At 43.2% G+C, this 16,902-nt stretch overlaps 1 protein-coding gene across 1 annotated transcript; it reads left to right on the forward strand.

Annotated features, from left to right (window-relative positions):
• The first annotated feature begins 948 nt into the window (after window positions 1-948).
• LOC145341970 (granzyme K-like) lies at window positions 949-16,033 on the forward strand. Its single transcript, XM_080187502.1, has 4 exons — window positions 949-1,136; window positions 7,469-7,619; window positions 11,192-11,464; window positions 15,719-16,033. The coding sequence occupies exons 1-4, from the start codon at window positions 949-951 to the stop codon at window positions 15,911-15,913; spliced, it is 807 nt and encodes a 268-aa protein (XP_080043628.1). The 3' UTR covers window positions 15,914-16,033.
• The last annotated feature ends 869 nt before the right edge of the window (window positions 16,034-16,902 follow it).

The following is a 16,902-nucleotide window of genomic DNA, read 5'->3' on the forward strand; positions in this document are numbered from 1 at the left end:
CCCAGGTCCCTGGCTCTGTGAAGCATCAATGCTAACCATGAAAAATAAAAAAAAGTAGAAAAGAAAATTAGAGGTAATCTTTGACAATGTAATTTTAAATGTTATGTACTAGTTATGGTAGTAAATCTCTTTCTGGGTATTGAGGGATATTATGGTGTCAGAAGTAGGTCTTGGACACTGTGGGTCATCCCTGGCACCAAGACAGAAGCTCCAATTTCAGGTCCCAATCCAAGACCTGGGGCACAATTCTCCCAAAACAGTGTTTCCTCAGCAGAGCAAGCAGTGTGGTTCTCACCAGATGGGGTCGGCATGATCCAGATCACAATCCACCCATACTTAGACATTTCTTTGGAGCTTGGGGTGAGGCCCGCTGGGAAAGAAATATGGAGGACATAATGGTGCCAGCTCCTCGGAGATTGTGGCGCCTTTTTTAAAGGGCACTCCAATCTCCAGAGAACCTCACAGACCACTCCTCCTCCTCTCCTACTTGCCAGCCAAGAAACCACCCTCCCCCACTCATTGGCATTAGCGCCCCCCACCCCCCCCCCCCCCCATCCCCAACACACACATACACAATCGCCACTACCAGCACACCCTCGGAGTGATTGAAATCTCACCATGGAGTCAGCAAAAGAACCCCCATTCAGAACCTTCTTTTATGCCCTCCTTCTTAACCCCTGGTTAGGCCCTGCCCCTTTGCAGTGCCAACGTGGCAGTACATGGTGGAAGTCCTTGACCACCTAATAGCACCAATGGCCTCTGATTCCACCTCCCCCAGCATGGCCATCAAATCCAATCTCTGTTTGTGGATTTCTGCCAGCTTTGTGTTGCGCCAGTGTGTTAGTGCATTTAAAGAGCCGGCTGAATTCAGCTGATTTGTATAATTAAATCATGATTTAAATTTGCTAATATGGTTCATGCCCAGTGAGGGCCAGGGAGAATCTCAAAATGAGCTCTCCTCCACTCAAATCGTGTTCGGCTCCTCTCGCGGGATTCTTTGGCAATAACATGATTTGCGCCCACGCTGCAGGACCGGAGAGTTGTCCCCCGGTGACCAAAGAAAGTGTGTTCATAATGCAGCCCAACAGGCTGGATATCGACATGCAAACCCTTCCAACAGAGGCCCATGACAAGCAGTAAGGGTGAGAGAGATTCTTAGTCAACCATGCACTGAAAATAATTTTGGAACCTTTACCATCACTATCCATGATTTGTTTCAGCAAGCGTGCAGCCATATTTCTTTTTAAATTCACAATCCTAAAAGTCTGAGTTACTTTAAGCTGCTAGAGTTCAAAAGTGACTAATTTTAAGAACGCCAGAATTTCCACCTGAGGTGTGTCAGGACGTTTGCTGCTACAGAGTGTTAAACGGTTTTGGGAGCCTGTAAGTCATAGTATCGTCCACACAGTAATCACTCACTAGTAATTTGACTAACTTCTGTCCATTGCAAATATTACAATTGACTATGTGCTAAATTCAGTTCATGCTTCTACATAAGCCTGGGATGCGTTAAAAAAAAAGTGTTATCGAGTTGCTCAAACAATATCATTTCCCAGAGTAAGCCACACAAACTATGTGATGTGTCAAAAGGCTTTACCCATAGCTGCTCTGTGGCCTGCGCTGTGGCTGTTTTGCCTCAGAGGGGGGAGCTGGAACGTAAAGTGGGTGTAAAATTGCACAGTTGCACAAGGCAGGATAGCATCACCATGGATTAGTAATATAGCTCAGCATGTAAATCAACAAAGGTTTGACTTGAACAAGGTTTGAAACTCTATAATGCAACAACAACAACTGGCATACATAGAGCAGCTTTACTGAAAGCTTCTAAAAATGTTTCACAGGGGCATTATGAAGAAAAATGTGAAACCAAGACATATAAGAAATTATTAGGGCAAATGACCAATAGCTTGGTCAAAGAGGTAGGTTTTGAGGAGTGCTTGAAAGGAGGAAAGATATTCACGTGTAATTTCCTGATAGAGAGTGCACGCTGTCTCAGGACACTGAGCATTGCAAAACTTTTTGCTGTTTGTTCAGTCAGGGGAAGTCCTGTTTACGAGGAAAGCAAAATACTGTCAAAGCTGGAAATCAGGTATCAACATAGAAAGTGCTGGAAATACTCAACAGGTCTAGTAGCATCTGTGAGGCAATAAACAGAGTTAATGAATGAATTTAACCCAGGCGTTTCCCATCCAATGGCATTGAGTTATAATCAGGCCCAATGGTTTCAGATCAATGGCCTCAGGACAAAAATGTTATTAAACTGAAATGTGAAGAGAATTTTATTCCCCTGTCTCCAGAACTCCCAGAAACAGGCTGGAAGGCAGGGGTTGTGTAAAATAGGGTAGGATTGCAGGGATGTCATTACCCATCAATCTCTGGCCTCATCATATATTTTACCAGTGGCAGATAAGCATCTTGCCACCTGGGGAAGCCTCAGTAAACCTGGTGGCATCCATGTTAGTCCCTGGTGGTGGTGGGAGGAGGAAGGAGAGACAGAGAGGGGTGGGATACTCCCTCTGTTCAGTCAACCTGTGGCCCAAGGAAAGCTGCCCCTATGGCCACCCTAGCTGGAAGCATCCTTCTGCCTTTGTGATCAATCCTTCCATTCGCTGAAGCCATAGTGATTGGCCCCAGCATTCCCCAAGCTCATTTACCATTATTCTGGGCGTCCTCGATGGCTGCTGGTCTAGGGATTGCTGCAGCTTCAGCAGTGACCATCAAGGAGCTGTCAGCCCTCTGATTAGCCTGCAGGTCTAGGAGGTGGGATTTGCTGCCCCAGAGGTGCACAAAATTACTTTGTGACTTCCAGGCCTAGAGGAGACCAAGTTACACCAGATACCTGGAATCCCAACCATTAACTCTGCGGCAGATGGCAATGTGGCACAGAGGTTACACTATAGCCTCACAATTCCAGGGACCCGGGTTCAATTGCAGCCTTGGGTTGCTGTCTGTGTGGAGTTTACATGTTCTCCCTGTGTCTGCTTGGGTTTCCTCCGGGTGCTCCGGTTTCCTCCCACAATCCAAAGACGTCCAAGTTAGGTGGATTGGCCATGCTGAATTGCTCCTTAGTTTCCAAAAATTGTGTGGGTTAGGTAGATGTCTGTTGGCTACAGGGATAGGGCAGTGGGGTGGAGTTTTGATGAAAGTTGGTGCAGGCTCAATGGGCTGAATGGCCTCCTTCTGCACTGTAAAAATTCCATTGTATGGTTCTATGCTAGTGCTTCTGTCTTCAAAGTTATTGCCAGACCTACTGAATTTTTGTAGCATTTTCTGAATTGACCCCTGGCTGTTAAGCAATGGTTTGCATGGTTATTTGGAGCCACCTTGAAAATATTCTAGCTCCCAATCTCTCTGCAAGTCTCATTAATGAATCAGGGTAACTGTTCATGCTGATGAATATGTTCCTACTGTGTCACGGATGTGTTCAGTACAGACATTCATTAACAAGGCTACCACAGCAGTACCATCTTTTCTCCGAGGAGGAGCATGAGTAATAGGGAAATAACTGATACCACAGACTCTTCAGTCGTGTTAAATGTGGCTCAGCTGCCTCTGAGTCCAAAGGTTGTTGGTTCATGGCCCGCTCCAGAGAGCTCAGCACACATGAAATCCCGGCTGGCACTTCAATACTGTAATGAAATGCTGCACTGTCAGAGGAAACATTTTTCACGTCACTTGTGAAACCAAGGCCTCATCTGCCTTCTCAAGTGGATAGGAAAGATCCCACGGCATTATTTCAAAGAAAGGAGGAACAGCCAATCCTTATCCTTCAATAAATAGTGCCCAAAAAGGAATGATCTGGGAATGTTCTTAGTGCCATTTAGAAACTTGCTGTCATTTTTCCTATATTTCAATAGTGACTATGGGCCCTATTTTACCATTTTGATTCCAAGTGCTGGGTGGACTTGAAACAAGGAGTGTTTCAGATCCGACGTTCAGACCTGTTCTCAGGCACCCCCATACACACTCTGCCCGAAAAAAAAAATCACGATTCCAAATCACGCTGCTGAAGCCTGTGGGCAGGGCTTAACGCGCCTGAAATCCTGCAGCTCCGATCGGCACTTCCAACTGTGCCTGCATGGAAAAAAATTAGAGAATCCTGCTCCCCTGCCACATCCCTCCCTGGCCGGATAATGCCTCCCTCTGGCCTCCACAGACATTGCCCCATCCCCACAACATTACTGACCCCCTTATCCACCCCACCCCCCCCCCCACCCCACACCACCCAGACTGATCATGGGCCCCTCCCCTTCTCCCCACCAATCTCAGGCAGAAACCCCCCTTCCCCCCCCCCCCACCAACTGATCAGAGGCAGAGCAGCAGCGGACCCACTCCCTCCACCCCGGCGATCTCAAGCAGACAGCAATCAGATGCTCGGCACTTAATTTCTCGCTAGCCTGTAATGCAATGTAAAGCGGAAAACAGAGAAGCAGCAGGTATATGAGGGAGCACACCATAATAAAGTTACGCGCCTTTATTGAGTCTTCCTGAATGTCATTCTCCAAAGACACAACAAAACTGGTGACAAGGATAACAGACGTGTGCTTGCTAAACCACTTGAAAGAAGTTTAAGCAAAGAAATGTCAGAAAAGGGGATACTATTCACACGTGCATTGTTGTCTATGGAGAAAATCAGCTAGTTAGTGGGGTCTATGAATAAAAGATACACTGACAATAGATTCTAGAACTGGCTATAGTAAATAAAAAAACTGAGGTAACTGCAAAGTTTCATACAAGAAACCTGTATGAGTAAAAATGGCAGGACGTCATGACTTCCACTGCAGCCCACCCTGCACGTCCCCTTCCTGTGCTGGTCCCCACTGCTCCCCCCTGCCGATGCCAATCCTCCTCCCCACCAATTGCCCCCTATGCTGCCCTTTCATCCGCCTATTTGCTGATCCCTGTGCTGGCTGCCCCCTCTGCCAATCAACCCCCTTGCGTACCCTCCCTGCCGATCACCCCCCCTTTGCAGAGCTATACCTCCCACAGAACTCGCCCTCTTGTCTCCCTCTTTGCAGAGACCCCACCCTGCCCTGCAGAGCTCCCCCCTTTCCCTCCCCCCCGTTCCTTCTTAGGTTCCAACCCAGTAAGGCCCCATCCCTAGGCACTGCCCCTGGCATAGTTATCTTCCTTGTGTGGCCATGGCCCCTTATCTCCGCTGATAGAGACGAGTAGTGATTCTTGCCAGTGTGACATCGCACCAGTGAGGGGAGAGATTTCGGGAGGCCAGAAGATGCCGTGCAGGACCACGGTAAGTCATTTTAACTCTTGTTATTTGGCTTCTTGCTGTTTCTCATCAGCAAAACAGGGCGTGGAGGACAGGTGTGAATTGGATTTTTATCCTCACCGGCTATCTTCCTGTCTCACCACATTGATCAACAGGGGTGGCAACCCAGCAACTTTTATTGCAACTGTATGGAGCCCAGGGGTGTTGAAAACTTTTCAGTGCTTTGCTGTAGAGCTTGGTGAAACCACTTCCTTCTGAAAAGAAACTTGCCGTGAATCTGCCATTCCGTTCACTGTAACAACATGAAGAAAATGCTCAATTTACCTTGTATGGTGCTTCTAATTCTAACTATTCTTTTTTTCACTCTGCAAGTCTGTAAGTATGTAAAGGGCCAATTGTTATATTAGCCAGGCTTACTATTCAATAACTAATCCTCTATTATCTACTTCTGTAGGTGTCTGCACTGAAATTATTGGAGGCCGTGTGATTAAACCTCACTCTAGACCATACATGGTCTCTATTCAGATGAATAAACAACATGTTTGTGGAGGGGCTTTGATCAAACCAAGATGGGTATTGACTGCAGCACATTGTGAAATGTGAGTTACTATATTTTACTTTGTGTGAAGTGTGTGTTATTTTCAGGTTAATATGTCTTTCTTATTTTGTGAGATGTGAATGGTATTTTCAAAGGAATATTGAGGATTAACACCACCAGTAATTTTCATGTGAAGCATATGGTATAGAGCCAGGGACAACACTGTCTGGAAACTTCCCAGATGGTTTTGCAAAAATATGACTGCGAAGATGTTTATCCCCTTTCCTTCCTCAACCATAAATTGAGTTTCTAATCAGATGTTTGATCGGACATTAGTCAGCTGATCCCTTCTCAGCCTTGGTTTACCAATTTGTGAGCTCACCCATTTGATTTGCTAACATCAGCTTTATTTGTATTGGAAGCTTACTGACAGAGTATGGGAAAGCTGTACTTTTCTGAAAGGCTGGGACCACAGCAAATGTTTATATCTTTAATTAAAAATTGCTAATGTCGTTGGGTATATTTCAGTCTATGCAAATACTTTTAGTAAAAAACTGTTTGGCTGTCCACTTTATCCAGGTCATTCTGTGTCATGGTCTTTGTAGCCTCTCACAGTTTAGTATCACATACAAACTTTGAGTTTATTTTCATTTGTATGCACACTTTAAATGTCCCCAGCATTGATAGATGAGGTACTCCACTAGCTACTACCTTACTGAGAGGGCCATTTTCCAGCCCTATTTGTCACGGACACAGATCTCAATATGGGTGCTAACTCTCCAAGAGGTTCATAATGGGATTTGCTCTGGCAAAATCTCAGAATGTAGTGAGGAAAGGTTGTGGGAAAATTGTGCACATATAGTTATGCTATAAGATGGTTTTCATCTCGGCTCATGACAACACCTGATGGTATGTTAGCTATTTTTGATACCACAATAAAAGAGTATCATAAAGGTAGAAAATAAACAATAATGTTTTCTAGACTGATATAAAGTGATAGAAAGAGGTATACTGTCTCTGGCCTTTTATACAACTGACCTAATAATGATTTGCGTCGACAAGGGGCGCCAAAAATGCAACACTTTCCATTCACCAAAACTCATACTTAGGGACAGCACGGTGGCACAGTGGTTAGCTGCTGCCTCACAGTGCCAGGAACCCAGGTTCGATTCCTGGCTTGGGACACTGTGCAAAGGCTGCACGTTCGTCCCATGTCTGCATGGGTTTCCTCCAGGTGCTTCGATTTCTTCCCACAGTCCGTGCTGGTTCGATGCATTGGTCATGCTAAATTCCCCCTCAGTGTACCTGAACAGTCACCAGAGTGTGGTGACTAGGGGATTTTCACAGTAACTTCATTGCAGTATTAATGTATGCCTACTTGCGACTAATAAATTGACTTTAAACTTATACCCTGTTTTGAAGAGTATAAAATTCATAAAAGAAAAAGTTCCTTAATAAACTTTGGAACTTTGATGCTGATGTTATATAGTTAGGACTATTTGTTTGCATGAGTAGATTTGATTGAATTCAAGATAGTTGCCAATATTTACTGCCTCATTATAATTATTCTGATTTTTGTTAGCAATATAATGCTACTTCATACTGATTGAAAGTCAAGAGTAAACCTGGACAATTAAAATATATATTTTTTAACAAAATGTTTTCTGAAACTTTGGACAACTCATTCACCTTTTCAAATGCAGGTCCTGTCAAACAAGCCGTTGTAAAGTGCTCCTTGGTGCACATTCACTTACTAAGCTGCAAAAAGGGAAAAAGACAATCAAAGTGTTGAAGGCATTTCCTCACCCCAAGTTTGATGAGAAAATTGCAGAAAATGACCTTATGCTGCTTCAGGTACTGAATGTTTATTCGGCTAGATCCAGAAGGTGAGGTTGCAGGGGATTGGGAATAAAGAACTAGATTGGATTGGGCATTGGTTGATTGACAGAAAGCAGAAGGTCGGGCTAAGTGGGTCCTTCTCTGGCTGGCAAACTAGTAGGGTGCCGCAGGGGTCAGTCTTCGGACCTCAATTGTTTATAATCAATATAAAGGATACGCAAGCGGGGACGGAGTGTAATGTAGCAAAATTTGCGGATGATACTACTATCTCCCTATAAAGTCCAGATCAATATGTTTCTGACCCTTTCTGGTCCCATTGATAAACTCTGACAATAGCTTGAAGTGCTCTTGTTCCACCCAGTCATCCTCTGTTGTGAAGTCATGTTTGGCGGGGAACTTAGCAGAAGGCTGAATGTTAGCTCAAATCCCGTGACAGCACAGAAGGAGACCCTTCAACCCACTTTATCCGTGCAGACTCTTTATTAGAGTTATCCAATTAATCTTCTGCTTTTATCCATAGTTCTCGTAACACGTTTTCCCTCTTTAATTTGTTTTTGGGTGTTACTTCTGAATCTGCTTTCATCATCAATTCTGGCAGCGCATTCCATATCACAGCAACTCAATGAGTTGAAAAAAATCCTTAAACGTCTCTGGTTCCATTTCAGGCACCTTAAATTTGTGGCCTTTGTGTAACAATATCTTCTGCTATTTGAAGCAGATTCTCCTAATACCCTATAAAAACCATTCATGAAATTCCTCTTAAGCACATTGCTCGAAGGGAACAATCCCAGCTTCTTCTGTCTGTCCACACTACTGAAGACCCACATCCCTGATACCATTCTCGTAAATCTCTTCTTCATCCTAACCAAATCCTTGACATCTTTCCTAAAGTGTATTTCTCAGAATGAGATAATATTCCATCTGAAAATCTGTCTGAGCTTTGGAAAGGTTTAACATAATCATCTTGCACTGGTACCATGTTCCTCTGCTAACAAAGCCAAGAATTCTATATGCTTTTGAATAGCATTCTCAGCTTGTCGAGCCAATTTGGGTACATATACAATTCCTTCTGTTCAACATCAACATTTTGGTGTTGCCTCTGTTCATTCTGTCTGTCAAAATCTACCATCTCACATTTTTCTGCATTAAATTTCATCTTTTACGTGTCGGCCCATTTTCCCTACTATTGTCCTGTTTGTACTATCCACCCCGTTGTTTAGTACATTTCCAAATTTCCTATCATCTGCAAACTTTGAAATTACAACACATACATACCAAGGTCAGGTCAATAATATATTAAAAAGAGCAGTGATCCTGATACCAGTTGTGGGGAACACCACTGTATATTTATCTCCAATCTGGAAACCATCATTCACCAACACTCTCTGCTTGCTTTCTCTTGGTCAATTTTATATCCATAGTGCCATTGCCTTTCCAAATCCATGGCCTTTCATTTTGCTAACGATTTATTACATATTACTTAACCATACACATTTTTGAAAGCCCATATAGGCTATATAAAGCATACTACTCTCAATAATCTTCCCTTTAATCCAGAAATTCAGCTAATATTCTGGGGACTGGTGTTTGAATCCCATCACTGCAGATGGTAGAATTTGAATTCAATAAAAACAATCTGGAATTAAAAATCTACTGACGACCATGAAACCACTTTCGCTTATTGGAAAAAACCTACCTGGTTCACCAATGTCCTTTCAGGAAGGAAATCTGCTGTCCTTACCTGGTCTAGCCTGCATGTGACTCCAGCGCCACAGCAATGTGGTTGATTCTCAACTGCCCTTGGGCAACTAGGGATGGGCAATGAATGTTGCCCAGCCAGCGACACACATGTCCCACGAATGAATAAAAAACAATGATGTGCAGCACCTCAGGAAAAGTTTCAATTCTTGGCCATGGTTTGCCAAATTGCCTCTGATGAGAAATCCTGGGAAAAATAAATCTAATGAATAAAGTCTACCATTTTGTTAGACAGTTACCTACTCGTAGATGTTCTTCATGACAAATATCTTGAATGGTGAATGAACCAAAATTAAAAATTCACAGCAAGGTGATGGGCAACAGCAAAATAAAACAGGTGAATTTCTTGGGTGTGTCAATATTTGGATGATGAGGTTATTGATTATGCTATCAGTCCTGTAAATGTTCACTAATATTTCAAAAAATATTCCTAGAAATGAATTCCCCTGATTGCATTTAAATATGCAAATACCAGAAGCCTATGGATCTGGTCTTCTATGCAACGGAATAAAGCGAGTATTTCTACATTGCTCTACCAAAGTCTTGCTACAAATTTTGTTGGGAATTCAGTGGAAACTCCAAGTGCAATTTGCATTTATTTGGGATAGCACGGTGGCACAGTGGTTAGCACCACTGCCTCACAGCACCAGGGACCCGGGTTCAATTCCTGGCTTGGGTCACTGTCTGTGTGGAGTTTGCACATTCTCCCGGTGTCTATGTGGGTTTTCTCTGGGTGCTGTGGTTTCCTCCAAAGTCCAAAGATCTGCTGGTTAGGTGAACTGCTCATGCTAAGTTGTCATTCACATCCGAAGATGTGTTGGTTCAGGGGATTAGCGAGGTAAATATGTGGGGTTCCGGGATTAGGGCTTGGGTTTTTCTATCACAGAGTCAATGCAGATTCAATGGGCTGAATGGCATCCTTCTGCACTGTAGGGATTCTATGATCATAGTCATTTATGTAATTTCACTGGGGTTCCACCAATCTTCCAGGCATTGGTTTAATGCCACAGATATAGATAAATTTATAATTCCAAAGGCATGGAAGTGAATAATGAAAGAAAAAATGATTACATTTGTTGTGAATTGGATGACAAATGGTGCTTTAAGGGAGGTGTTAAATTAAGGAATGGTGTCCTATATGGGGCAACAATGCTGCCTTATTCATCAGTAGATAACAATGAAAAGAAACTGGCCGGAATTTTACCACCCCACCCACCACGGGAATCGGAGTGGGCGAGAAGCGGAACGTGAAAAATCCGTCAACCTCAGGTGGGATTTTATGGTTTCGAGATGAGTGAGGCTGTTAAATCCCACCCACTATGTCTAACATTTATTGACATTTATTCCTGTTTTTAAAAATCAGCTTAATTACTGGGTTAGATGTTTGCAGTCTGGCAGTAATTCATACCTATTTAGCCGATTTAGTCTCTTAATTTGTTTGCTGTCTTTGATGTCACATTAGAAGTGGAATTAGAATTGGCAGTCTTGTAACCAGCTGTTTTCATGTATTTTAACAAACTGAAGATAAAGGTGGCAGCATATTGGCACCGATATGAGAGATAAACAGATAGTGATCATAGAAATAAATTTCTTTCCCCAGAAGCTGAACAAGCAGACTAAATAATTCAGAAACACAATGCAGCTAATCGCATTAGGAAAAAAGATAATCACAAGCAATCGTGTTCACTTGGCCGAGCTCTTGAAAGCTCAAAAGATTTATAGCTGAAAACTTAAACAAAGGTATTTTCAGTTTAATGCATCATAGTTGACCAATGACATTTGCACTAAATCTAATAATACATTCTATTTTCCATGTTCATTTGGGACAGTTGGCCCGAGCAGCAGTTTTGAACAAGTACGTGTCAACTCTGAAGCTGCCTAAATCAACAGGAGATGTCAAAGCCGGAACCAAGTGTAGTGTTGCAGGATGGGGAGCAACAGATCCTGAAGTTATGAAGGCATCTGATACCCTGAGGGAAGTAAATATAACCATTATTGACAGGAAGGTCTGCAACAGTAAAACATACTATAACAAAAATCCCCTCATAACAAAGGACATGTTATGTGCTGGTGATAGTAAAGCTAGGAAGGATTCTTGTGCGGTAAGCTACTGTTCTCTAAACTAAAATTAAACTTCTAAGATTTTTAAATGCATTACAAGGCAGATTGTGAGTTGTCTTCTTTCATTTAAAGTTGCATTGGGTTCTGCAGGACAATTAAGGGTGCTCGCCATTATTAATGTGGAAATCACAGAGGCCCCATCAATGGACTACACATAGAAAATTCAGTGCCCTATTCTCACATGTCCAAGATCACTGACTTGCTTCAGGACAACGTGATTCGCAAGATCACCAAAGCAGTTAAGATAAAACTTAATCTGGTCTTCCTCTGAATCTTTTCTGAGACTTACTGCTACCATTTGTGGGGCTCACCAAAACCAGCAAGCACAGGAAATCCTTTTGTCTGCAATGAACACTGATGGCATTTTGAAAGCTTGAATCCTCTTAAAGCCATACCCACACTCTAAACATTTTTAATGCCATTTCCCACTGTCTACTCCACTTGGAACAAATCAAAGGCTGAATTCAACAGGAAACTTAGCATCCTTGAGAAGCAACTTTTCATATTATTTGAATGGCATTTCCTTAGCAACAATCCGCTCACTGATGATCAGCTTAGGTTCTGCCAGGATCATTCAGCTCCTGACCTCATTATAGTCTAGGTTCCAACATGGAGCTGAACTTGACAAGTGAGGTGAGAGTGACTGCCCTTGACATCAAGGCTGCACTTGACCAAGCGTGGTATCAAGGAGCCCTGGCAAAACTGAAGTCAATCAAAATCGGTAAAACTTTCCGGTGGTTGGTGCCATATCTTGCACAAATTTTGTGGTTGTTGGAGAGCAATCATCGCAACTTCAGGACATCACTCCAGAAGTTCCTCAGGGAAGGGTCTTAGGCCCAACCATCTTCAACTGCTTCATCAATGACCTTCCCTTCAGCATAAGGTCTGAAGTGGGGATGGTCAGTGATGAATGCACAATATCCAGCACCATGCACAACTCTTCAGGTACTGAAGCAGTTCATGTCTCAATGCAACAAGATCTGGACAATATCCAGGCTTGTGCTGACAAGTGGCAAGTAACATTTGTGCCAGACAGTGACCACTTCTAACAACAGAAGAACATACCATCTCCCCATGACATTCAATGGCATTACTATAACTGAATTCCCCACTATCAACACCCTGGGGTTACCAGTGACCAGAAACTGAACAGGTTGAGCTACATAAATATTGTGGCTACAAGAGAGAGTCAGAGGCTAGAAATCCTGTGGTGAGTAACTCACCTCCTTACTCCCAAAGTCTGTCCACAATCTACAAGGCACAAGTCAAAAGTCTGATGGAATACTCTCCCATTGCCTGGATGAGCGCAGCTCCAACAACACTTAAGGAGCCTGGTGTCATCAAGTACAAGCAGTCTGCTTGATTGCTGCCCCTTGCACAAACATTCATTCCCTCCACCACCAGTAAACAGTGGAAGCAGTGAGTACCATCTACAATACGAACTGCAGAAACTCACCATGGTTCCTCCAAGTCACTCAGCATCCTGCCTTGGAAACGTATCACCGTTTCATCACTGTCACTGGGTCAACATTCTGTAATTCCCTCTCCACATATCCTACAGGGACTGCAGCGGTTGAAGAAGGCAGCTACCACCACCTTCTCAAGGGCAAATGGAATGGGCAATAAATGCTGGCCTAGCCAGTGACACCCACATCCCATGAATTATTTTAAATCAGATCTCAGTAAAGATCCAGAGAAAGACCAAGTTAAGAATGAAGTATTGATGTGGAGACGCCGGTGTTGGGCTGGGATAGGCACTGCAAGTAGTCTCACAACACCAAGTTAAAGTCCAACAGGTTTATTTGGTAGCAAGAGCTTTCGGAGCACTGCTCCTTCATCAGGCAAGCACAGGATTTGTTTCACAAATAGGGCATATAAAGTCACAAACTCAATTACAAGGTAATGGTTGGAATGCGAGTTTTAAAAGGTAATCAAGTCTTTACAGATGCAAACAATATGAGTGGAGAGAGGGTTAAGCACAGATTAAAGAGGTGTGTATTGTCTCCAGCCTTGACAGTTAGTGAGATTTTGCAAATTAGGTATTGGTTTGGTGATCTTGTGCACCATATTGTCCTGAAGTAAAGAATTAATGTATCCTTAATCAGCCACCAGGAACTATAAACTGTCTCTGACAAATATGTTAATCTTCAAGCTAAGAAGGGTTCAGACCTAAAAAAAAGCACCGAAATGCCCCAGCAAAGTGGAAAAAAAGCAAAAGACAACACCCAAACTTACCACATGAGGGTGATAGAGGCACAAAACTTGCCAAAAGTCCCAGTAACGCATCTTTACGGGAAGCCCAAGACAGAAGTCCCAAATAATTTCCTTTCTGGTGACACAGACAAGTTTCCAGAACTGTACAAGTAGATAGTAGTGAATGACAAGAAAAAGCCCAGTGGCAGGCAGAGCAAAAAAAAGCAGAAGAACAATCAGAGAATGTTTGTATCAAAGTTGAGTTGGAAGAACTCCACCTGCAGTACAGCCAGGCACAACAGCAGACGAGAAATATGCTCAAAAAAGCTGTTGCCTTGAAAGACTTTTTGAGAAACAAATGTAGGTGAAATCACTTAGTCCCAGATGAGCTTTCGAAGGGGAGAGCTGACTGGTGGTGATTTTAACCTGAGGATCACCATACCTTTCAGTTTAGTTTTTTTAATTAGTCACAAGTAGGCTTACATTAACACTGCAATGAAGTTACTGTGAAAATCCCCTAGTCGCCACACTCCGGCGCCTGTTCTGATATACTAAGGGAGAATTTAGGATGGCCAGTTTACCTGACTTGCACATCTTTCGGACTGTGGGGGGGAACCACAGCACCTGGAGGAAACCCACATAGATATGGGGAGAACGTGCAGACTCCGCACAGACAGTGACCCAAGCCAGGAATTGAACCTGAGTCCCTGACGCCATGAGGCAGCAGTGCTAACTGTGTCACCATGCCACCCAAATGAGGGGGTACGGTCGAGATGATAGGGCCTTCATGAATAACTTTGGAATTGAACCCACACTGTTGGCCTCACTCTGCATCATGAACCAGCCAACCAGCCAACTGAGCTAAACCAACTCCCATTAGAGGTACATGGCATACTGCAGTGGCTCCAATCTGAAACAAAAACAGAAAATACTGGAAAATCTTGGCAGGTCTGACAGAAAATAGAGCCGAAGGGTCATCCAGATTTGAAAAGTTGGCTCTGATCTCTCTTCACAGATGCTGTCAGACCTGCTGAAATATTCCAGCAATTTCTGTTCTTGAAGTAAATGGTTGTTGGTTGAGTATAATCTTGGCATTGGCTGTGATGTCTTCTTGTAGTTACTGGCACTCAAACAGTGGCCACATTGAACAGCTACTTGAGGCCAAGTGAGCCAAGGATCTGTATCCGAGGAAGGGAGAGCAGAAAACTGGGCAAGAAAGGGTGAAAACGAATGGGCTTGTTTGATCTAATTGCTTTCTGATTCATTTTCCTCAAAAGTTTTCACTTTAAGTAGCTGTGCATCATATGTTCCAGAGTCTATTGAATAATGGTGGTTAGCACTGCTGCCTCACTCCACCGTGGACCCAGGTTCGATTCCCGGCTCGGTCACTGTCTGTGTGGAGTCTGCACGCTCCCTCCGTAACTATGTGGGTTTTCTCTGGTTTCCTCCCACAAACCAAAGATGTACAGGTTAGGTGGATTGGCCATTGCCGCTTGGTGTGCCCAAACAGGCATGGACTGTGGCAGCTGGGGGATTTTCACAGTAACTTCATTGCAGTGTTAATGTGGCTTTAATAAATAAACTTCAAACTTCTGACTCGTCAGCATGAGGAACTGAGGGAGAATCTGGATCGCAGGGCATGAATGGTTCTGGACATCTGATTGGTCAGAAGCTCTCCCCATACTCACCAAATCTAAGGCAGTGTGTACTCCATTGCTAACTAAAGAAGTGTCTGATTGGTTTTAAATCAGATCAGTGAGCCCAAAATAGCCACGGGCAGGGGAGGGGAAGCATGGGGTGGGTGGGGATTTGCCACCTGTTGGTCAACAGGCCCATCACCAAAATGATTAAATTCCACCCTTTAACTCTTGCTCCTACCCACAGATACTGTCTGACCTGCCAGGATTTCCAGTATTTTCTGTTTTTGTTTCAAATTGCCAGACACTGCAGTATTTTAGTTTAGATACATTAACATGTGCTGTATTAAATACTTTTGAGGTGTATTTCTAATCAATAACCTGTTATTTACTTATCGGTTGCAGGGTGACTCTGGTGGACCATTAATATGTATGATGATGAACAAGAAGAAAGAGTACAAGGGCATTGTTTCAGGTGGTAGTGACTGCGGACAGCCCACCAAACCTGGCATCTATACCCTGTTATCAAAGCAATATGTCAACTGGATAACAAAGCTTATCCGGAATAAGAACTACAACATGACAAAGGATCAGATCTGATGGTTGATTTGTGTGTAACTTGCAATGCCTTTCTCTTGAATTGACATTAGCCTTTGCAAGTTATCTCGTCTGATTGGTTGTAGAATTCAGCAACCTGATTGCTGAAATTGGACAGAGGTTCAGAATAATTAAACATGTATCATCTTAAATAATTAAATCTTGTATTCTTGATTAATCTGAGTGCAAACCATTCATTATATTGGAGCATTCCTGCTCATCCTACATGATATAATGCTTCTGAAACAACTAAGTGTTGCACCAAACCAGATCTGGAGCTAAGTCAACTGGCAATTCAGATTGGGGTTTATTCACTATCTGATCTCCTACACAAGAAAAAAGCCTAAACGTCCTGAGCAAGTTGTCACCCACAGGCCTCATGTAAATTTAGATGTTCAAAACGCGTAAGTAGATTTCAACACACTCTGAGATGTCCACACACAGATGATGTGCTTCAATCCTGTAGGTCCTGTGCAGTTAGGCTCAAAGTAACACGATGGTGTTTAATTTGAGAAATTCTTTCATTATGATTAAAAGTGGAACAGAATATTTTTATTGCACTCTTTGCCTCATTCATCTGTGACAAGGCAATTCTCACCTTTGGCTCTTCCTTTAGAATCCAGGGACCCCCAAACTCATCATTTCATTGTGATGTACAGTGAGATGAAGGACACCAGTCTGATGTGATAGTCTGTTTTTACATTTGTGATTTGTGGGAAACTAATTTTTTTGCAAAGATACCATGGTCTTTAAGCATTAAATACCTTTGCACAAATCAATAGGCTCATTGGTGAATTACAAATATTGTTCAAAAGGCAAAATACAGAACAATGTAGTCAGCACAGTGGAGTATGCAAGTAGTATGACAGCACAGTGGGTTAGCACTGCTGCATCACAGTGCCAGGAACCGGGTTCAATTCCAGTCTTGGGTTACTGTCTGTGTGGAGTTTGCATGGTCTCCCCGCGTCAGCATGAGTTTCCTCCGGGTGCTC

This window comes from Carcharhinus amblyrhynchos, chromosome 1 (genome assembly GCF_965287045.1).
Source record: "Carcharhinus amblyrhynchos chromosome 1, sCarAmb.v2.hapA, whole genome shotgun sequence".
Taxonomy (NCBI): domain Eukaryota; kingdom Metazoa; phylum Chordata; class Chondrichthyes; order Carcharhiniformes; family Carcharhinidae; genus Carcharhinus; species Carcharhinus amblyrhynchos.

What these genes read in the sequence shown, in the direction of transcription:
- LOC145341970 (XM_080187502.1), top strand. Translation starts at nt 949, where the DNA reads ATGAGCTCTCCTCCACTCAAATCGTGTTCGGCTCCTCTCGCGGGATTC. An exon ending in ATGACCTTATGCTGCTTCAG is followed by an intron (nt 7,620 to 11,191) that starts GTACTGAATGTT and finishes CATTTGGGACAG; the next exon opens with TTGGCCCGAGCAGCAGTTTT. An exon ending in CTAGGAAGGATTCTTGTGCG is followed by an intron (nt 11,465 to 15,718) that starts GTAAGCTACTGT and finishes TATCGGTTGCAG; the next exon opens with GGTGACTCTGGTGGACCATT.